General features: G+C 39.0%; 1 protein-coding gene across 1 annotated transcript in view; it reads right to left on the minus strand.

Annotated features, from left to right (window-relative positions):
- LOC101859258 (protocadherin Fat 4) overlaps positions 1-23851 on the minus strand; it is a gene marked incomplete at its 5' end in the record, with an annotated part of 115844 nt that extends 91993 nt beyond the window's left edge. Inside the window, 18 exons of the mRNA XM_035970948.1 lie at positions 723-914; positions 1992-2129; positions 3089-3274; positions 5861-5992; positions 6774-6968; positions 8441-8569; positions 9519-9698; positions 10368-10502; positions 11244-11429; positions 12894-13040; positions 13900-14121; positions 14447-14749; positions 15776-16016; positions 18422-18433; positions 19665-19729; positions 21948-22070; positions 22735-22812; positions 23636-23851. Coding sequence (XP_035826841.1) covers positions 723-914; positions 1992-2129; positions 3089-3274; positions 5861-5992; positions 6774-6968; positions 8441-8569; positions 9519-9698; positions 10368-10502; positions 11244-11429; positions 12894-13040; positions 13900-14121; positions 14447-14749; positions 15776-16016; positions 18422-18433; positions 19665-19729; positions 21948-22070; positions 22735-22812; positions 23636-23851 — 2880 coding nt within the window. The remainder of the gene's footprint in view (positions 1-722; positions 915-1991; positions 2130-3088; positions 3275-5860; positions 5993-6773; positions 6969-8440; positions 8570-9518; positions 9699-10367; positions 10503-11243; positions 11430-12893; positions 13041-13899; positions 14122-14446; positions 14750-15775; positions 16017-18421; positions 18434-19664; positions 19730-21947; positions 22071-22734; positions 22813-23635) is intronic.
- Between the last annotated feature and the right edge of the window lie 101 nt (positions 23852-23952).

Consider the following 23952-nt stretch of genomic DNA (forward strand, 5'->3'; position numbering starts at 1 on the left):
ATAATAATAATGATACTAATAATAATAATAATAATAATAATAAAAATAATAATAATAATGATAAAAATAATATATAGCATTTGTATAGCGCTTAACCCCACTTTACAGCAAGCTCTCTGCGCTTTAAACTATATTATTACCCCCAGCCGACCACAGAACATTCAGAAACATTCTCAGCTTCTCTGGAAGTATACAGTGCAAGCAGCTGATTAAGCGTTCAAACATTAACAAATCGACAAGATCTTTCACTGTCTATAGCTAGGTACCCTTTCCCACCTGGGTGAAGTGAGGAAAATTTGTGTAAAGTGCCTTTCCCAAAGACACAACGTCAGGTCCCTATCTATATATAGATAATTCAAATTTATAGACTGAGCTGATACAAATTTGATGAAAACTGCATCAATGGAATATCTACACATTTGACCACACCATATGTTGATTTTCAGACGATATGTACATTCCCAATATGTGAGAAGTAGCTCATTCTTGCTGCACACCTCATTAATAATAATTTTTTTTTAAATCCTCCCACACCTGAGATTGCGAGTTCGGGGGTTCCAGCCTCAGCTCGGTCCGTCGCTGTGTCCTTGGGAAAGGCACTTTACACGAACTTCCCACTTGGCTCCGTCCTATCGGAGACGAATGTTAAACTAGGAGGTCCCGCCCCTTAAATAGCCTAATAGTGTTGATAGGGGCGTTTAACCCATACCATTTCACCATACCTGAGAATCTGCGTCAGTGGCCGTGACCTCGAAGATGGAGTCTCCCGGCTGCACAGACTCAGAGATGCTCCTCACGTACGGCAGATTGATGAACTCCGGAGCATTCTGATTCCTCACAACATTGATGAGCACCAGAGCCGTTGAATCGGAGACGAGCTGTGGCGTGCCGCGGTCTCTCGCCTCGACAAGAAGCTAGGGGGGACAAGCAAACAAGTCGGTGAGCAGCCAGTGAAACGATGACATAGAGTGAGTCGTGTGGATAAGAATAAAAATAAGAACGAGAATAAGAATAAGAATACTAATTTTAGTTTTAGTAAGAGTTTTATGGCACTTGCAACCAATAAGGTCATTTAAGTGCGGAAGAATAAGAATAAGAATACGAATAAGAAATAATTATTTTTTTTCTTTTTAAAATGTGAAACAACATGATCAAATCCAACGTTCATCAATTTTTAGGCATATGGAGTTATTAGTATAATCACAAATGCTTGTTCTTTTGTCTCACTTTTTATGAAAAAAAACACCCATCTGTCTTGAAGAGAAGTTGAGATATTTGTAATTGAAGACCAGGTGTCAGAGGTAAAACTAGCGAGAAAATAGCCGCCAAAGTTTGGTGACTTTCACTGCTTGAGAGTCCTTGCAAACTGAAAAATTTTCTTTAATTTACATTTTTTGTGTATTTGATAATGGACATAAAGGTATTGTTGCGTAATTAAAAAATCAACAGTCGCTACAGTTGGGAACCCACAGGGAGCACGAGGCAGGGGTAGGCCACGGGAAACATAGAGGAGATGTGTGGAAAGGGACATGAGAGAGATGAAGCTCACTAGGAACGAGTTTGGAAGGATGGCCCAGGACAGAGATAAATGGAAGGAGCTTGTATGTGGCTTATACCCTACCAGGGGTGAAAGGCATTGATGACGATGATGATGATGATGATGATGATGATGATGATGATGATGATGATGATGATGATGATGATGATGATGATGATGATGATGATGACGATGATGATGATGACATGAATGTACCACTTTGGTTTTTACAGCTAGTGTAGTCATTTATATTCTGAATGTTCCTGATGAAGCCTGTTGAGGGCGAAACGTTGAACTCGTCATTAAATATCTTGGAAATACTACCAGGTCTTAACCGTTTTGCTATCTGCTGTATACAACGATGATCACGATGATCATGATGATGATGAAAAAGTAAAGACATCAGCAAAGAATGATGATGATGAAAAAGTAAAGACATCAACAAAGAACTTACCCGATAGGGGCTTGTCTTGTCCACATCAGTGGTGAGGGCCTTCTTCACACTCACTTGCCCTGTGACCTCGTTCACTTGGAAAAACTCCAGCGCTTTAGTGTCGCCGGTCAGGACGTAATACACCGTGTTGTGTGGGGCCTGTGGCACAAGAAAATCATACCTTATTCTTCTTCCTTTTATTTGTTTGTTCCTCCTCCTCCCTCTTCCCTCCTCCCTCCTCCACTTTCCTCCCTTCCTCCTCCCTCCTCTCTCAACCATTCTCCTTCCTCCTCCCTCTTCCTCCTCCACTCATCCTCCCTCCTCCTCCTCTCTCCTAATCCTTCCTCATCCCTCATCCTCCCTCCCTCCTCCTCCTCCTCCTCCCCTCATCCTCCCCTCATCCTCCTCCCTCCTCCTCCTCCTCCTTCCTCCTCCTCCTCCTCTCTTCTCCTCCCTCCTCCTTCTCTCTTCTCCTCCCCTCATTCCTTCTTCTCCCTCTTCCTCCTCTCTCCTCTTCCTCTTTCCTCCTCCCCCCCTCCTCCCCCCTCCTCCCCCTCCTCCCTCATCCTCCCTCCTCCCTCCTCCTCCCATCCTCAATCCTCCTTCTCCCTGTGTGCTGCTATTTCCAGGGTGCCTTAATAGTCGAAGCAGACTTTGTGCTGTTGAGGCTAGAGAAGTGAGCAAAGTAAGCCTGATTCCCCATTTGGACTTCTGCTGTCAACATCCACCCTTTGGCGCTCATATGACCTTATGCAGTAGTGAACGCCGAAAAACCTCACTAAAACTACGAGGGTGAGTCAAAAAGTAATGCAAGTTCGTTTATAACTTAAAGAAAAAAGAACACACTTGCAGCTATCATCCCTCAAATTGAAGGGGAGCATCTGAGGATCAGATTTTCATTTGCCAACATAGTCTCCATTTTGATGTGAAGTGTTATTCGGGCCAAAATTAAAGAAACTTAAATTTTAACAAATCAAGTTCAAAAGTATATAAGCAAATGCTTGGGAGCTGAATTTCATTAAATTTGATGAATTAATTGTGCAAAATAATGAACAACCGGCATTACTTTTTAACCCCCCCCCCCTCCCCCTCGTAAAACGAACTCTCCGTCCACCTACCTGATTGTCCGCGTCTGTGGCAGAGACGCCCACGATGTCGATGCCAAAAGGCTGTGTCTCCTGCACATTGCCAAAGTATGGGTCACCCACAAACACCGGGGCGAAGAAGTTCCTCAGGATGTTGATCCTTACCACCACAGTGGCACTCCTGGCCGGGGAACCATTGTCCGCCGCCACCACTCTCAACTACAGCAAAGAAAACGAGACACGTCGGGGTGGAATCAGACACTCGTAAATTTTTGGGCATACAAAGTTATAGGTATCATCTTAAAGCCTGTCCATTTTTCTTGCTTTTGGTTGAAAAAATATCCGTTTATCTTGGATACAAGTCGAGATATTAGCGATTGAACGAGGTAGGGGTCGCTTGGTTTCAGAGGAAAAATTAGTGAGAAAATGGCCACCAAAGTATAGCTATTTCCTTAGCTTGAAAGTGCCTGTAAACTTTAAAATTACATCTTTTTAGCCTTTAATCAACGTTTTTCAGTAAAATCCCCACAGAAATGTGTTCTTTAATGGACATGATTGAAGGTGAAGAGCCAAAATACAAAAATTTGAGAAAAATTTCCAACACTTCGGAAAAATGACAGTTTCTTCACTTTCATTATTTTGACGGGCACCTAATTTCACCACGCTGCCTCACAAATACCAACATATCCTCCATTAGCATATTTCCATACCTCACCAGTTTTCAAACACATTAAAAAAAAAAAAAATGACTGTATCCTCAATTAGCATATTTCCATACTTCACCATTGTCCGCCGCCACCACTCTCAACTGAAGCCCAACAAAAATATGAACGTATCCTCAATAAATAATAGTAATAATGAAGATTATTTCTGTAGCGCTCACTCTCGTTGAAACTCAACTCTAGACGCTTTACATAAATGCATGAACGAAGAGATATTCACGAACGCTCGCACGCACGCACGCACGCATGCACGCGTGCACACACACACACACGCCCACACATACAGACTCACACACACAAACACATATCTACCGGTTTATCACACACGCACACTTACACATTGTTACGAAATGAGCACATACAAATACATAAAATAATTAGCATATTTCCTTCCATACCTCACCAGTTTTCAAACACATTTTTTAAAAAAATATGAATGTATCCTCAATTAGCCTATTTCCATACTTCACCATTTTCCAAACTCATACAATCGAACCTTTCAACTCTGTCCGTGAAACTCAAAATTCAATTTTTAAAATTTCTCTTCAAGATAGTAAATTCATGATTATGGATTCCACTTATATAGCTCATTTCCTCTAATAACGAACTCAAAGCGCTTTGCAGTAGGAATAAAGATAAGAATGATATAACTTAGAGATTCAGACAACTTCATCATCATCATCCAGTGCCAGATCTGCGACAGACATCGGCCATCATGGTTCTCCATTCATTCCTTTGCTCGGATGCTCTCAAAAAAGCCACGTTTCCCTGATCTTTCCCCATTACCCATTTGTTTAGGTTCCCCAAGTATGTTGTTCTGGGCCTTCCCCTGCCTCACTTGCCCTCAATTTTGCCAGTGAGAGCTAGATGTTCAAGACCCTTATGTCTATTTATGTGTCCGAAAAACTGCATTTATCGTTTCCTGATTATTTTTAACGTTGAGTGTCCCATGTGGGCTTCATCAAGCACAATCTCATTCAATTTCTTTTCCTTCCACGATACTCTTAGCAGTCTCCTAAGAAACCACATTTCTGTTGCTTTTATTTTATTTTCACTGTCTTTAGTGATTGTTCAGCATTCACAGCCATAAAGAAGGATTGACCAAACATAGCTTTCAGAACTTTCATTTTGGTGTTCATTGAGATGTTTCTATTTTTCAGGATTGGGCTCATTTTATTGAAACTAGCTTTAAGTCCCGGTTACACGCAACAATAAATAGTATCAGATTCGTCGTATGAGAGAACTGTCCGTTTTATCGAACTGCACGTTCCAATCTATCGTTCAGTTTTCTATCGATTGAGGAGATTCCTCGTCATAAAGCCACCATGTCTCTTTTCGACGACAGTGATTTGCCTGCTCTCTATGGGAAGGTTTCGAGCTCTGGACCTAAAGAATGAAAGGCGAACACTACCTCTAAATCACAGAAGCCGCCCCCCACCCCCCACCCCCTTTTCCCCTGTACATTTTGATATTGCCGAACAGTATCTTTAGAAAGGGTGGCCATACTCTAGGCCTACTGTGTTGTGTGTAGAACCGGAAGCTTTGACTTGACTGCAGATGTGCAACGCACCGAGTGACCTTGATGCACAGCTTCACAATTGACGATCAACTAAATAATAAAAGTGCTAAAATATACATAATAATGCACCAAATCAGGTTCACCGCGAGCAACCTTGCTTATTTTGAGACGCTGATTCCGAATATGAAATCAGTTTTTACGTACGGTAATTATTTGAAAAAATTTGAGTCCTGAGTTTAATTCTGCGCGGTGGCAAATTTCAAAGTGAATCTACGTCACAGCGCGTCTCCCTCAAGTGTGACCGTGATCGCACGAAAAATATCGAGCAGCGCTTGATTTCTCGACCGAGCCCTCAAACCATCGTTCATCGTCCAAATTTTGTACAATTTTGTGGTTACACCTAACGATTTATCGTATGATCGCTAGATCATCCAGCTTTTGTGCAATTTATCGTTACGTGTAACCGGGCCTTTAGCCATTGTAATTCTCCATCTTATTTCTGTGGAACATTTGGGATCAGATGTTATCATATATCCTAGATATTTAAACTGTTGGATAACTTACGTTGTAATAATCAAAATTTTCCAAAACGAGAGACTGCCTTGTGGTGATGGTACCACTCACTGGGTTGACCGCAAAAAAGTCGGTAGCAGTGTCATCTCCAATCGCTTTGTACCGGATCTGGTTAAACTCGCTCTGAAAGTTAAACGAAAGGAATAGAAATTTTTAAGAGACCACAATTGATTCCAATCCAAAAAGCAATTCATTTTCATTGTTTAGTCAAAAGAGAAGAACATTTACAGAATGAGGGTCACAGCCAGTGTTTAAGAGAGAGAGAGACAGAGAGATTAAATATGAGAGAGAGAGAAAGAGAGAGAGAGAGCAAGAGAGAGAAAGACTGAATGAGTGTGTGTTTATGGGTGTATGAGTGTCTGTGTCAGGTGAGCGAAAGAGAGAGAGAGAGAGAGAGAGAGAGAGAGAGAGAGAGAGAGAGAGAGAGACAAAGACTATATTTGTGTGTGTGTGTGTGTGAGAGAGATAGGAAGACCGAAGGAGTGTGTGTGTGTCTGTGTGAGAGTGAGAGAGAGAGAGAAAAATATTGAACGTGTATGTGTCTGTATGTGTGCATGAGAGAGAGAGAGAGAGAGAGAAAGATAAAGAGTGAGAAAGATAAAGAGAGAGAGAAAGAGAGAGAACATATTCAATGCATGTTTGTCTGTGTGTGTGTGACAGAGAGAGAAGGAAAGAAAGAGAGAGAGAAAGAGTGAAAAAGACAGAGAGAGAGAGAGGGAGAGAGAAATAAAGAGAGCGAGTGAGTACATTTGTGCTTGTAAGTGTGTGATGAAATCGCTGTTTTGATAACAACAACAACAACAACAACAGCAACAAGAACAACAACACCAACAACAACAACAACAGCAGCAACAACAACAACAACAGCAATCAACAACCTCAACAGAAAGCACCGTCTACTCACATTGACGTCACTATCACTGGCCAAGACGTTGATCACAGTGAAATCTGTGCCCACGGTCTCAGGGATAGTTGTCTCGTACGAAGCGTTGAAAAATATGGGCTGGAAGTCATTCCTCTGAACATTCACAAATACGAAAGCATTTGTCGGGGACGTTCTTGTCGTAGGGATGCCTCTGTCTTCTGCCTGGATAGAGATCTAAAAAAGGAAGAGGAAACCATGCAGATATTACACATGTGAGGCAGTGTGGTGAAATCAGGCACTCGTCAAAACAATTAAATCAAAGAAAACGGCATTTTTCTGGGTGTTAGGTAATTTTTTTCAAGTTTTTTCTTTTTGGCTCCCTCCTTTTGTTACCTTTTAAAAAAATGGCTTTCTGGGGTGATGTTACTGAAAAGCTTTCATTGAAGGCGCGAAAAACGTAAATTTTCAGTTTCCAAGGACTCTCAAGCTTTGAAAGTCACCAAACTTCGGCAGCCATTTTTTCAATAGTTTTACCTCTGACACCAGGCGATCCCTTCACCTTCAGTCACAAATATCTCGACTTCTATTCAAGATAGAGGGGAATTGTTTTGCCAAATGCAAGACAAATGAACACGTTTTACGGTGAAACTAATGACTCTATATGCCCCACAATTGACGAGCGCCTGATTCCACTGCATCTTGATACATATAAATATATTTTTTCATATGTAGACCTACATGTTTTGTGCCCTCATCGACACAATTTAGATCATCTATTAGAAGATGGACTTCCAACTCTGTCTGTCAGGACCAACCCGGACTGAGAGAGATACAACATCTCTGCAGAAAGACTGAGGTATTCCATAAGAATTTCTCCTAGCTCAGAATAAGAACTGTGGCCTCCTGTGTGTGACAAACACCAGAGATATTGTGTATCTGTGTTGACTAACTAAATAAACACCATCAATGTCAATTTCTTATTTCTTTTTATATTTGTCGCATGTCCCGTTTTCATGTGCAATGTTTAGGATCTTATTCGTATCAGATATCCATTGACTGTGAGAATGGGAATAAAAAATATACTATAATATTTCAACACTAGAGGGCAAGGATTAGAAAACATGAATAACAAAGATCAGATCTATTTGTAAGTATTCGATTATTCAATTAATCCTTTTCCTCCTGGCATTTGTCGAGTATTCTAGCTCCCCCTAAGCTCTCCTGGGGAGTGGGACACATACCCATTCTCCATTCTCCTCATATACAGAGACCAGAGTTTGAAGCTACAATATTTTATTTCTAAAACATAATGCAATCTCTCAGATAACCCAATGACAGCTCACCCACATGTTCTGAGAAGCACAAAGCCTAGCACGAATCATTGCATACATTTCTTTACTAATCATGATAATCCCATTATCCAACAAAATGCCAGTCTCGACACTAAAATGTGTTAATTTTTTTTAAGTTGTAATTTCCATTTTAAACCTGAATATTCTCTTGAGAATAAGAAGCAATCAACTTTCTTTGCTTAAAACGAGATAATTTTATAATACTTATTCAATTCTGTTTAACAAACAATTCAAAGTTCTAAATTTCTCAATACAAAAATCCTCATTAAAAAAATTCCAGCTCTTCCACTGAAGTATCTCCTTGAGACATTATTTTTTTATGTGCTTTCCAAGAGGTTATCGTTATCAACTTACGACAAACTGGTTTGCAGTCGAGTCGGTCAGGGACCTTTTCAGAGTGATGACGCCAGAGTCGTCGACGGAGAAGTAGAAGAGGGACAAAATGTCGCCTGTGATGGTGTAGTCAATTTGGTTGTGGGGAGCCTGCAGAGAAGAACAATAAAAAAAATAATACGTTTATATCGCCCATTTTCATCTCGACAAGAGGCTCATTCTGCATTACAATAAAATGGGTGAGACAAACAGATACACAATTGAAAAGATTTTTTTGAACTCTAAAACTCTAAAAAAAAAAAAAAGTTAACACAGCTTGACATACTGTTACTTTGATTTTTAAAATCCCTTATTACTATACATGTCTACTGCTATAAAAACGTGAATCAGCGCATACATAATACACAACTGGACATAAAGAACTTGATAATAGTTAACAACTAGCAATGGGAAAAAGTAATCTACTCGTCAGATGAAAGCCGGTGAGGAGGGTATTTAAAACTGAGCATAATAGCCACAAAACTTGAAGAGATTTTCCTGCAACTTTGAAGATTGGATGAAATCAAAAGAAGGAGAACCATATTAATAAAAGAAAAATGTAATAAAATAGCAAAAAGTTTTGGAAAGAAACATTTTATGTTATGAATAGGAAGTGTCTGTAAATATGCATTCCGCAATTGCAAAATAGAATTCACACTTACCAAGCTTAATCCTCCAAACATCGAGGGCCAATTAGATTAGCTGCAATTTTAGTTGCTATTTTGGTTCATTTCTCCTGAGTCTTTTTATATCGACATACACTTTAACTCTTTCACAAATGAGCTCTACTTCCTACTTACATTCTATTTTAAGGTCTAGGCCTACCAGTTTCTGACCTTTACTTGCCAACGAACAGTGTTGACAGGAGTATTAAACACCACGCACTTACTATTTTTACTACAAATGACAACTATTCTAAGAATTTCAAAGCATTTTGTCCACAACTTTATATACGAACACTCTTTTTAGGAGTACAATGATCATACAAAAAACACCCCACTCCTGACGGGATTCGAACACACGACCTTATGGAAGCTAGTCTCAGAGCCTAACCACTTACCAAAATGTCTAAGTCTCTCGCAGGTGCTGAAGCGATTGAAATAGCAAGGGGAAAGTTTTCCACCACGTTGACGGTTTGATTCTGTGCGATGAACACAGGGTCGTTCAAGTTACGATTGACGGTGATCAAAGCTGTCGCAGTCGCCGACGCTCCACCGCCATCTGTGGCCACGATGCGAACCTGAAAACATAATAATGATAATAACAATAATAACAATAATAATAATAATAATAATAATAATAATAACAGTAGTAATAATAATAATAATAATAACAACAGTAAAAATAATAATAATAATAATAATAATAATAATAACAGTAATAGTAATAATATTAATAACAATAATAATAATAACAATAATAATAATATTGACAAATAACATTTATTCAAGGCATTTCAATTAAGAAAGTGCTCAGCGCATTTTACAATAATACAAAGAATGTAGTTTCATAACTGGTCCATTCACTCTGTCACTCTGTCTCTCTCTCTCTCTCTCTCTCTCTCTCTCTCTCTCTCTCTCTCTCTCTCTCTCTCTCTCTCTCTCTCTCTCGTTTCCCACTCCCCCTCTGGAGTTTTATCTACATTATATTGATCAAGACTGTCAGAACACACAAAAACATACACTTTATCAAAAAGGTGCGATTTTAACTGATTTTTTATCATTGCTTGAGAACTCCAGTATCAAATATTATATCTGGGTAAGTACTTCCACATCAGATGACCGTTATACGAAAAGATGACTTAAAATTTTTATTTTTTTTAATTTCTTCAAAAGCGCTTTTTATACAATTACGTATTTAATTTCCCACATACGATGTAATGGCAAAACTGATTTGATCAAACACGTACAGTATATGTGAGATCATCGTCTGAGGTCAGAGCTCGGGAGACAACGACGACCGGGGTCAAGGAGTTGGTCAGCTTGAAAAAGTTGGGCGCTATTCCGTCCCCGATCATTTCATACTGGAGCTGGTTGTAAGGAGGCTGAAAAACAAGAACACAAATATTTACGAAACAAATAGAGGGCAACATTGTCTGCATCTATCGTAGTCTCGTCATATGATTACGGAAAGGAATACGGAGCACTTTTTTGGGAGCTTTAAACTCCTTCCTGACTACTCCCATACACTTAATGTCAGACTTTGTGAGCCAAGACGTCTCCCCCTGTACAATGTACGTCCCTGGCGGGATTCGAACACACGACCTTACGGCTGCTAGTCTTAGAGCCTAACCACTAGGCCCGCAATGCCACTTCAATAGATTTGAAAGGAATTTTACGGGAAAATCAATTAAACATTCAAAATCTGCAATAATGAAAATGTATGAATCACATAAATCTTTTATTTTGAAAGAGACTGAAACCGCTTATGATCTTGGCTAGCAAAAATTGGGCATAGTTAAAGTTGGAAAAAAACCCTACCTCTTGAATGGGTTAAATGCTTTATTCGCCCTAAAAGTAGAATTTAAAAGGTGAAGTATAAGGCCCAGCGATCGGAGTAAAGGAGAAGGAAGGAAGGAAGAGAGAAGAGAGAAGATACACAGAAGTGAACGTCGCTGGAGAACTTTGCACACCCTTCCGTTGACAATAACTTATTTTCTAACTCTATAACACACAGTTTTGAGAAGTTGAGATTCAAAGACTGACAGTCTTTTAAATGACCTATTTGTGTTGCAAATGCTGTAAAACTCTTACTAAAACTAAAACTAAACTAAAGAAGATGGTACCTGTGTGTCAAGGTCAGTAGCTTCAACCTCAACAACAAAGGAATCGATGCTCAGTGTTTGAGGAATCGTCGCCGAGTAGTCTTGCAGAGGGAAGAAAGGTAGCTGCTGATTTCTCAGCACGTTAATGACCAATACAGCAGTCCCTGACAAGGGTGGGGTGCCAAAGTCTGTGGCCGCGATGGTGACCTTTGGACGATCAGGAGGATAAGGCAGGGTCAGCATGTACATACATATATTTGCATAATATTATGTTTTTTACGTACACACATGTCCATTCATTTTTAAGGAGTTATATTTTTGTTAATATAATGCGCATTGAGCATTTTCTGGAAAACAGAAATGTGCAGCATAAATGATATTTATTATTATTTTATCATTATTCTATCAATGTCGATGAACCAGCATTAGAAAATCTGAGTTTATAAAAAGATTTCCAAATCACAACAGGAAGGCTATACATATAAAATCAGAGCAAACAAGTGCACTTTAAAAATGAGAAACATCGACAGACTGAAAAATGGGTAAAAAAATTCCTCTCTGATATTATCATAAATATTTTCCCCCGCATAAACTCTACTCAGACCATTTAATCCCTTTTTGACAGCTCCCAAACACCATATGTCAAACATCGTAAGCCAAGACGACGTCCTCACAAACAATGTATCTCTTAAAATGCACAAAAAACAGAATTTCCCCATCAACTGTTCTGCAATAGCTTTGGATGGAATTTCACCAGAAAACTAATCAAAGATTCAAAATCTACAATAATAACAAAAATGTATAATTGTATGAATCACGTACATCTTCAGTTTTGACAAGCACCACAAAATAACTAAAACTGGTCATCATCCTCGCGAGCAAAAACTGGGGACCGTTAAAGCTGGAAAAACCCTACTTCACAAAAGGGTAAAGAGTTGGTGGGATACATTGACTATGTTTATCTGATTACAATACGTGTCATGACGCGATGGAACCAGGCACTGGTCAGTTTTTGGGCATGTGGAGCTATTGGTAGCATGTAAAAGCTGATTTATTTGCCTTGCTTCCAATGAAAAAAATATATATTTATCTTGAATAGAACTCAAGATATCTGAGAGTTCTCGAAACTGGAAATTTACATTTTTTGTGCCTTTAATCAGTGTTTTTCAGTAAAAATCCACCAAAAAATGTGTTTTTTAAAGGACATAAAAGGTGTTGAGCCAAAAAAAGTAAATTAGAAAAAAATTGCCCATCAGACAAAAGATTTCTTTGATTTCATTATATTGACGAGCGCCTGATTTCACCTCGATGCCTCACATATGGTCTTTATTTCAGTATACCCTACACTGCAAGTAAAGATAAATCAAACGATCCATACAGATCTGTGTCTATAACAGAGAAGTGGATATAAAATATGTCTCTCTAATCGCTATGAATAGTCATAAGGGTCTTGAACATCTAGCTCACACTGGCAAAATTGACGGCAAGCGAGGCAGGGATAGGCCCAGAATAACATACTTAGGGAACCTAAACAAATGGGTAACAGGGAAAGATCAGGGAAACGTAGCTTTTTTGAGAGCATCCGAGCAAAGGAATGAATGGAAAACCATGATCGTTCGATGTCTGTCGCAGATTTGGCACTGGATGATGATGATGAATCGCTATGCTCACCTCATATCTTTCTGCTTTCGAGGTATCAGTCGAGAAAGGCTTCACCAGGAAAATTTCTCCCCCGTTGGGATCCACAATGTAGAGTTCATTGCCTGACTGTGGGCTCACATTCACAATATTGAACGCAATGCGGCTGTTCAAAGTGTTCTGGTGACAACAGAAAGAGAGAAAAAAAATGTCAGTAATAAGTGATCAAATTAGTGTTAACACTTTGCCACCTTATCTTGCCGATTGGTGATGTTTACCACCCAGTTGCTCTGGATTTTCCCCAAAATATGATGGCAAAGTGTTAAACAATTAACCCTTTTTTTGTCGTCAAATTAATTTCCCATAGAGGAATCAGAGTGGAATAGCAGCCAAATCATAAAAAGAGAGGAAACATTTCCCTGCAAACATCTGACAAAAACTGAATCAAAGCACAGAAAATCAACAAAAGTCAAAACACAAAGAAGAAAAGAAAGAATTGCAAATCAAATGTTTCATTTTCTGATCGAATTGTCATTCAATGTTCAATTTCAACAGCACTTGCGAATACCATGTAAATGACATTGGGAGAAAGAGAGAAAAGAGCATGTCTTCTTGAATCAAAAAAGATGCCACAGCCATCGTCAATACCATCATTACCAACAACAACAACAGCAACAACAACAACAACAACAGCAACTACAACAGCAACAATAAACACAACAATAACTACAACAATAAAAAGTAAAGTTGTTCCCGCATCCGATCTGGACATTTGGGACTGCCTTGTTTGTGCGACAACCTCCTGGGCCTTCGGCACATTGTGGTTGGGTGGCCAGTTCCTTTCCACGCCGCCTTTACTTTCCCAACTCGAAGTCAGCTGGTACCCATTACTGCTGGGTGGTCAGGAGGGGGCAAAAAAATCAGTGTCCAAACCGAGGCTCGAACCCGGACTTTCCGCTTCTGAGATGAGCGCACTAACCGCTCTTCCATCACACTCTCTACTACAACAATAACAACAGAAAAAGAAACAACAACTCACGGGTGGGTCCCCGTCGGTAGCGTCTGCCACAGCCAAGGTTGAGCCTACAGGGGCCGTTTCCTCCAAGGTTATTTCAGTCCTACTCAAGATAAGGTCTGGTGCATTGTCATTACGATCCTGAAAAGACAAACAAAAGAGAAAATCAGACCTACTCAAGATAATGTTTGGTGAATTATTGTCATGACGATCCTGAAAAGACAAAAAAAGATAAAAAAGTTCAGATTGCCACAGATAGTATTACACCCATCAGAAAAGACACAAAAGTAAAATCAGCAAGCCTGAAATAAAAACAGTATAGAATGTGTATGTGGTGTAAAAGAATAGTTGACAGCGGCCAGTCTCTACTGGTAACAATCTGACCCCGCACGGACCTGGAGAGATCCACTGGACTGGAGAGACCCGGTACTCACGAGTGAGTGAAAAGAGGGACCGAGTCGATCGGGGCAGACAGCAGTGGCCATTCGAGGCGGGCAGTCGCGCCAGATTACAGTGGAAAGAAATAACATTCATCTAGAAGGGGGCCCCCTATCTTCACCTACAAACAAACATCAAAAGAACCCTGGAACACAAGGTGAGCACTTATTCTACAGTGTAGGACCATTTTTTTAAAAAGGAGTACGGTAACAAACATTGGACTTACCAACACACTGACAGTAATTGTAGCAGACGCAGACGCCAGCGAAGATCTCTGACCGTCGACCGTAGTGACAAAGAAGACATACTCTGTGTCTGCCTCGTAGTCCAGGTTGGCTGTCGTAAATATCTGACCATTCGGTGTGACCTCAAAAGGCTGAGCCTCAAACCCAGAGAGAATGTACTCAATATTTGGCACAGAGTCAGCGTCAGTGGCCTGGCAAAAATAGAAGAAAAAAAATTATGTTTCATTAAACACATAATCTGTCAAAAATTGTTTTTAAAAATCTGTTTCATTTGACACATAATCTTCATCATCATAAAGTGCTAGATGTGAAACAGACAACAGCAGATATTGTTCTCCATTCACTTCTCCGCCAGAGAGAGAGAGAGAGAAAGAGAGAGAGAGAGAGAGAGAGAAAGAGAGAGAGAGACAGAGAGAGAGAGAGAGAGAGAGAGAGAGAGAGAGAGAGAGAGAGAGAGAGAGAGAGAAAATGAGAGAGAGTGAGAGAGAGAGAGAGAGAGAGAGAGAGAGAGAAAATAAGAGAGTGAGAGAGAGAGAGAGAGAGAGAGAGAGAGAGAGAGAGAGAGAGAGAGAAAATAAGAGAGAGAGAGAGAGAGAGAGAGAGAGAGAGAGAGAGAGAGAGAGAGAGAGAGAGAGAGAGAGAGAGAAGCAAGAGAAAGAGAGAGAGATCTTATCCAAACATCTGCAAACCACTGCTTTACATTATGAAAATCTCCAGAACAGTACAGCATTGAATGATAATTTTTCTGTCCCATAATACATCCTGGTTTCTTCAATACACACTTTAAATGTCACTCTCAAGCAACATTTATGAAAATCACAATCAAAAATCATACCTTCACATACATAGCAATGAATTTACAAAAGTAAATAAATGCTTATTTTAGCATCTGGTCTTCAAATGTACCAAACTACAGGATCTCCGAACTTAATTTCTTTTTCCCATCCCTTCCACATGAAAATATCGGATACGGCAGCAAAGAGCAAACGTCGTAGACCTCCATCTTTTTTAACTTGGCACTGTGCCGAAGAGCGTATGCTCAACGGCTACTGTATAAACAACAACAAAAACAACAATAAAAGCAACAACAACAACAACAACAATAGAAACAGGCAGTGTTTTCAGATCCTTAAAAGTACAAGTACATATCTTGACTTCCCAAGCACTTAATTTCTAAGTCAATACAAACACAACTAGGACAATTATTTTGTCTGTACCTGAACAGTTGCCACCAAGATGTTGGCTTCATTTTCTGGAACAGTCTCAACATAATTAGTCCGGACAAACAAAGGGACGTTATCCTGAATATCCAGGACGTTGACGGTGACGGTGGCGGTGCTGCTGAGTCTGTTCCTGGCGGTGTCACGAGCCACAACGGGGATCAGGTACTGTCTCTGCTGCTCGTAGTCTAGTGGAACCCTCGCCGTGATCACGCCGGACTGGAGGTTCACCACAAAGCTGGATGGAAAGTTTTAGTAAATTTTGAAAAGATGAACACTGCATAGAGATATAAGCATTGACCTAAAGGTTGCTGAATTACCAACAACGACAAAAAGTTATTCAAAAAGAGAAAAGGAAAACCAGATTAGAAGTTGATTGCCCATCTGGTAAGTTTTCACAAATTTTAAAAAGATGAACAAAGCATTGGGCTAAGGGTATTGACCCACAGTCTGCCAAATTACAAGCAACTATCAAAATATGATTCAGGGGGAAGAAGCATAAAACCTGGAAAAATTATTAGGAAGAAAAACTGAGACATAGAAGCTGAACCATGATCGAAAACCAAGATTTTTGTTAAATGGGAGAGCAGAATACAATTTTATCTTGTCAGTCCTTGGTAGAGTCAACAGGCCTGCACATAAAAGCTCATTAACAATCTATCAACGTTCACGAGAAGACCCCAAAAAAATCAACCCTTTCTCGACAAATTACATTATTTTCAAAGTTTGTATCCAAAAAAAAAAAACTACAAAAAAACACAAATATGCCAACCATAGCAAGTAATTTTTGTAGTCTGGAAAAAGCAATAAAAAAACTCTTTTGACTGAAAAATGTTTAATTGCTCGTAAAGAAAAACATTCTACAACTAAAACAAACTAATATAAATCAGAAGCAGCTTGTTTGGCTGCCAGACACTCTGCTAGATTCCTACAGTAAGCATACATGAGTTACCCCAATACAATGGATACATGAAAGAAATAAAGGAAGAAATAATACACACAAGTGCTTATAACACGTGTACATTTGAGCACAAATGTTGATACAAATTGTACCAACATTAGAGAGGTTGCTTCTTCAGCCAGTGTACAGTGAGTTGGCTTTCAACCCCCTATCCCCAACCCAAACAAAAATTATTCCCAGCTACAGAGATCTATACAGAGAGTGGGAAAAAGATGAGCAGAGAAGAATTATGTAACATGATTTTCAAAAGCCTTCTCCAAAACTATATGATTAGTTAAATAAAGGTGAAAAAAAGTTGGGGGTTTTATAAGAAAGAAAAAAAAAGAAATGTTACATGAAAAGCCTTCTAATCCAAAGACTGGAAATGACTTAAAAGTGAGTCGAGAGAGAAATGAAATGAAAGATTGGAAATCTAATATAAATCTACCAATGGAGACTTCACATTTCATTGTATTATTGAATGAGTAATGGTCTTCATGCTGTGACAATTATAAAGAGAAATATAAGTCCTAACAGAGGGATAGGAGTGAGATAAATATAATTCCTAAAAGAGGGATAGGAGTGAGATAAATATAATTCCTAAAAGAGGGATAGGAGTGAGATAAATATAATTCCTAAAAGGGGGATAGGAGTGAGATAAATATAATTCCTAAAAGAGGGATAGGAGTGAGATAAATATAATTCCTAAAAGAGGGATAGGAGTGAGATAAATATAATTCCTAAAAGAGGGATAGGAGTGAGATAAATATAATTCCTAAAAGAGGGATAGGAGTGAGATAAATATAATTCCTAAAAGAGGGATAGGAGTGAGATAAATATAATTCCTAAAAGAGGGATATGAGTGAGATAAATATAATTCCTAAAAGAGGGATAGGAGTGAGATAAATATAATTCCTAAAAGAGGGATAGGAGTGAGATAAATATAATTCCTAAAAGAGGGATAGGAGGGAGATAAATATAATTCCTAAAAGAGGGATAGGAGTGAGATGAATATAATTCCTAAAAGAAGGATAGGAGTGAGATGAATATAATTCCTAAAAGAGGGATAGGAGTGAGATGAATATAATTCCTAAAAGAGGGATAGGAGTGAGATAAATATAATTCCTAAAAGAGGGATAGGAGTGAGATGAACATAATTCCTAAAAGAGGGATAGGAGTGTGACAATAGAACTTTAAGCAGTAGGTGGATATCAACTCAAACCATATGCAACTTGTTACCCAGTGCAAAAAATTATGATGATTGCTCAATAAAACCTGTGATGTATCAAAAATAAAGATCATCACCATGCTTCTGTGTTCTATCCCGCAAAATTATTCAAGAAATAAATGTTTTGTAATCTGAGAAGAAAAAATTTTACTTATTTTCAAAGTTAGCATCTCTTATTTCATGATAATTGTTCACTTTTAAAACTATGACGGGAAATGTTTTGTAATTCAAATTGTTGTCAAAGACAGATAACAAAAGAGAAGAGTGTATGAGGATTGCAATCTCCAGTGAGTTTCTAATATATAACAAACAGGAAATATTATATATATGCAGTATATGTGCATTGAGTTAACTAAAGCCCAGAGACGAAAGAAACACTACTGTTTTCCGGAGAAGGAGGTGAAGGAGATTATAGTACAGTAAAAGATAAGCGTAAGATAAGAAAATATGTATTTTTTGGTTCATCAAAACTTACGTATCAGAATCACTGTGGATGTAAGCAGAAAGCATAAACAATACACAGCAGCGAAGGGTTCACACAAGGAATCTCACGAGAGTCCCTCTAAGAGTTATGATCACACTCAAGCAAAAGTGGTCGATCACAAAAACGAAGAGGTGCACTTCCTAGTAACTGCATATACTGGTTTCTTAATTTCATAATTGTTACTAATACAAGTTATTGAGAAGAGAAGAGAAGAGAGGAGAAGAGAGGAGAGGAGAGGAGAGGAGAGGAGAGGAGAGGAGAGGGGAGGGAAGGAGAGGAGAGGGGAGGGGAGGGGAGGGGAGGAAAAGAGAAGACAAGAGAGGAGAAGAGAAGAGAGAGGAGGAGAGAAGAGAAGAGAAGAGAAGAAAAGAGAAGAGAGGAGAAGAGAAGAGAAGAGAAGAGAGGAGAGGAGAGAGGAGGAGAGAAGGGAGGAGAGGAGAGGAGAGAAGAAAAGAGAAGAGAAGAGATAAGGCAAGGTAAGGTAAGGCAAGGTAAGGTAACATTAGTAACAATTTACAGTTCTCTACAAAGACAAATTTGCTGCTGCATGATATATACTCACACCTCTTACATAGAGGATACTTTATCCTTTAATGCTTACATAATGGTTTCTCATTCCTTAGCGAGCACTCATATTTGTTTTTTATTCCGTAATCATTAATAAATTTTCGGATCTATCTGGAAAATTGGCACTTCTGTTTGCGAAGTTCTACCAACAGGGTTTCATATCCAATTATAAACAGTATGAAACCACCAGTCAGAGTGCACACATATCGTTGTATCTTACACTGTCATTATAAAGCTCAACACAATACCATGTTAGATGAATGAAAAAAGGTTCATAGTAAGCTGATTAAGTTTTCAATCTTTCATCTGTCATCTGTATCTGTCATCTGTCAGGTGTCATCTGTCATCTGTCATCTGTCAGCGCATGGCCACGTTCATCTACTGGTGCCTCAAGCCTTGCCACTACAGGCCTCCGCCTTCCCCAAAAATTACCAGCAACAACAAAATTAAGACCAGTGCAGGTGAAAAAAGTAAGTCCACACTCAAAAAAATATTTTTAAACATCTTTTCAGTTACTTTCATTGATCATCACTTTGGTAACGGGTAGCTTTTACTTGTGTGTTATAAGCAAACAAATCATCCACACTTCAGGTTTACAGAAAAAAAAATTTACAGCTCATAGTTCTGAGCCTTATGACGTAGGAATTAATTGCACCAACAGCCATACCTCAATGAGTCCAGAAAGTAGGTGACTTGTGAGTTAGGGTTTCCAGCTTGATCAGCATCCACAGCCTGTGAGACAAAAGGAATATATGTGTCACAACGTGGTGAAATGAGGCGCTCGTCAATTTTTGGGCATATGGAGTTATTGGTATCATCTAAAAGATTGTTCATTTGCTTGCTTTTGATGAAAAAATATCTATTAATTAACTTGAATAGAAGTCGAGATATCTGCGATTGAAGGAGGTGGGGTCACCTGGTTTCAGAGGCAAAATTAATGAGAAAATGGCCGCCAAAGTTTGGTGAATCTCATAGAATAACTGTCCTTAGAAACTGCAAATTTAAATTTGTTGTGCCATTAGTCAACGTTTTTCCATAAAACCCACACATAAAAATGTTTTCGAAAGGACATACAAGGTGTTGAGCCAAAAAACAGAAATTCTGAAAAAAATTCTAAACTGGCCGAAAAATGTCAATTTCTCGGATTGAATTCTTTTGACGAGCGCCTGATTTCACCACGATGTCTCGTATATTGCCCAATAAATACCACAGCAGCAACACTGTACGTGTGAAACGTACTGACAAAATGAGTTACTCTTTGGATTGAAGTCTAAAGGAAATAGATACATCACGCTAATAGGTAAAAATTTTATCATTTATAAGTATAAAATAATAGAAGACAGGTTATAGTTAAAGAATATGGCATCAAAATAAAATCTACAAATAATTTGACCCTAATGTCGATTTTTGGCCAATATCTCCATTTGTGGATTGCGAGAAGTGACTCATTCTGTTAGCACGCCTCACATATAATGTATCCACATGTGTTCACAGCAGCATTGTGAACATGTTAGACCAATGCGTATCTACCTTTTTATAGCAATGTCGACTACATGTACCCGTGCCCACACTGCGGGCGAACCTTCCGAGCCCGGATAGGCCTAATCAGCCATCTCCGGACCCACAGTCACGGTCAACAGACCAATTTATGAAGTCTTGGTCATCTTCATAAGTGACGGACAAACAACAAGCACCGCCCACTTTTGTCACCTTTAATGTTTGTACCATTAGCCTACACGTATTTCCAAGAAATGCATTAACTCTTTAACCATGTCTGGACAGTCGCAGCGCCCGGTAGTCGATGTCCGTAACCATGGCTGGACGGTACGACCGTCCGATGCGAAGTTATTATATTGTATTATGGTACGGGCGAATATAAAAAAGTACGAGCAACCAAGCCTTTAGTTTGACCCGGAAGTCAAAGATAAATGAATTCTACATCTGGGTATGCTTTATTGATCAGTTTGACACGAAACAAACGGTTTTAAAAATGTAATATGTCACGTCGCATTTCCACAAACACGAGAAAATTACACGGAAACGTGATTTTAAATAGCATGGTTGAAGAGTTAAATAATGCCTGTTACTACAAGGGTGATCCCCCCGCCGCTCAATAAATTACCAAAAATAGCCCACCCCTAGTGGGTGACATCACCTAGGTTGGCCAGCACTGATATAAACCCCATACACATAGCTGTTTTTCCATCTACAGAAGAATCAGGAAAGTCAGAGTATTTCAACACAAGGACTTATCACAGATAGATAGGCCTACACTACCACATTACTGGAAAAAGGCAACATGCTAAAAACATAAATATGCTCAATTTGGACTTACATTTTCAATTAGTGACTTAAAAATTGTGAGCATATTATCATTTTTCATTGCTTACCCTCACTGAAAATCACTTAGCAGAAAAGGAAACATTTTGCGCTTAAAAGAGAAGAATAAACAATAATAACACACCATTCAAATTCAGCACATTTCTTAAAAACCAATCTCCAATCTCCAACAAAAGCAAAGAAAAATGACTTGAAAAAGAAAAGCTTATTTCACACACTTCACTGCTCAAAACAACTAACTTAATAGATATAACAGCATGTTACTACTAGAGCAGCCAGGACCACAGCCAATAAATTCTGTGGCATCTCATTTGTGTTAACGAAGAAGAGGAAGGTTTCATGAAATAGGCCACATGTAGCCAGGAACAGATTCAGAGCCATAGAAAGCTGAAACATACGATAAATGGAAAGTTTGACCTCACTAGACCCAACTACCGACAGTTCAAACATCTTTTTAAAATGATAAGTTTACCAAAGACGGAGAATCACTCAGAAAGCTACAGAAAGCTGAAACATACAAAAGGAAAGTTTGACCCCACTAGACCCAACTACCGACAGTTCAAACATCTTTTTAAAATGATAAGTTTACCAAAGACGGAGAATCACTCACCGACACAGTCCCAACAATTACGTCAGTTTGTCCTTCCGGGGCACTGAATATAATCGGTGTGTTGACGAATATCGGAGCATTATCGTTTATGTCATCCAGGAAGATTGTCAACTGATATGTGGTCTGGAAAATAAAAATCAGAAAGAAGGCATAATATGAATACAGAATAAAATGTGCATACACCACCTTCTGTAACAGTCTCACAGTCATACTGTGCCGGAACAACATAGTGGGAACTGCTGCTTTTTCTTTCCTCATCCTTACTATCGTCATTTTTCCTCTACTTCTTTTGTATGTTTGTCACTCTCTTGTGAACTGCTATTCCCGGGGTGCCTTGATAGTCTAAGCAGACTTTGTGCTGTTGAGGCTAGAGAGGTAAGCAGAGTAAGCCTGATTTCTCCATTTCGACTTCTCTGTTGACATCCAGCCCTTGGTGCTCATATGACCTTATGCAGTTGCGAGCACCGTAAAACCTCACTAAAACAAAACAAATCAGAGAGGGATGGAAATATAATATAACCCTTGTATATAAAACTTTTATCTGTCTTGATAAGATAACACTGCCTTTCAATAACCATACTTTCTCCAATAGATAAGCAAAGATCTTTTACTAAAACTTTATGAAAATACCTAACAAGTACTTTCATCAAAACATAATATTGTTACATTCACAGATGCACATTGAAAATGTAGGCTTACAAAGTCAATTGAAGTTTAACGATGACTAATATTCATTTACATTAAATTAAATCATGAGTTAAAGTAAAATCTGGCCTGTCATGTTTACCTGCACACCGTTGGTGTCAGTACAGATCAAACCATACGTGACCGACACAAAGTCGTCCTGAGTACTTGAGGTAGGCCCCTGTCAATGACATAACATTCATTTGGGTCAAAAGAAAAAAAGATTTGATAATGAATTTATATTTAACAGTCATTAAAATTTTACTAGAAATCTATCACCTAAAACAATTAACGTATAGTCCTCCGCCCTTTCCTCACCAGACAGACAGAAAGACAGGTGTACGCAGGCGCTCACACACATACACACACACTCACACACTCACATACACACACACACATACACACACACATACACACACACACACACACACACACATCCCCCCATGCGATAAAACTGCCACATTTCTACTCTATAATGGGTAGCCCTCTTAGATAATTTCACATGTATAAAACATTAAAATACAGGGGTTTTTTAAAAAGAAAAGAAAAACCTTCAGAGTAGCCTAATGTGTACAGCCTTCGGACCCAAGATTTTAGACCCCTTATCCAAAGCCAAAAGGAGTAAAAAATATTAAACTAAAAGAGACTTTGAGCTTCAGAACATTGACGTTATAGCCGATAGTACGTTATAAGCCATGTAGATGTCTTCGTTATTCCATGCCGAGGGTTTTCTGTGTTATTTTGCATAATAATTATATAATACAATACTCCACTAATTGCATTTTCAAGGGGCATAACCACCAAAGAAACTAGAATTTAGAAATCTTATGCCTCGGTCCTGTTACAAGTCTTGTACGTTATACAGAGGTTTTACTGTAGGCCCTATATATTATATTATAATATACTCTATGGTATAGTATATATACATTTTGTATAATATGCAATATGCCACTAGCTTTCTCAAGGGGCATAACCAGCCAAGAAACAAGAAATCTTTTTCTTACGTCTCGGTCCAGCTCTTTCTTGAGGCGAACGTTAATCCCATCAAAGTTATCTTCCGTCAGGAAGTACTCGGAAGGGGAAATAACCGCGTTGTTCTGAATGAGCTGTAGCTGGACGCTCTGGGCCAGATTAGGCGCGAGTACTCCGTTGATTCCGATTAGGGCTCTGTAAGCCAGGGGGTTCAAATCCAGTTCTGAGGAAGACAAGAATGTGGATGAGTGAAGGAGAGGTGAGGAACGGAGGAAGAGTAAGAGGGAAGGGGGAATAATCGATGTTATAAAAGTGAGAGGGATGAAGGGGGTTGGGGAAATGCCGGGGG

Source organism: Aplysia californica, unplaced genomic scaffold (assembly GCF_000002075.1).
Source record: "Aplysia californica isolate F4 #8 unplaced genomic scaffold, AplCal3.0 scaffold00346, whole genome shotgun sequence".
NCBI classification, from domain to species: Eukaryota; Metazoa; Mollusca; class Gastropoda; order Aplysiida; family Aplysiidae; genus Aplysia; species Aplysia californica.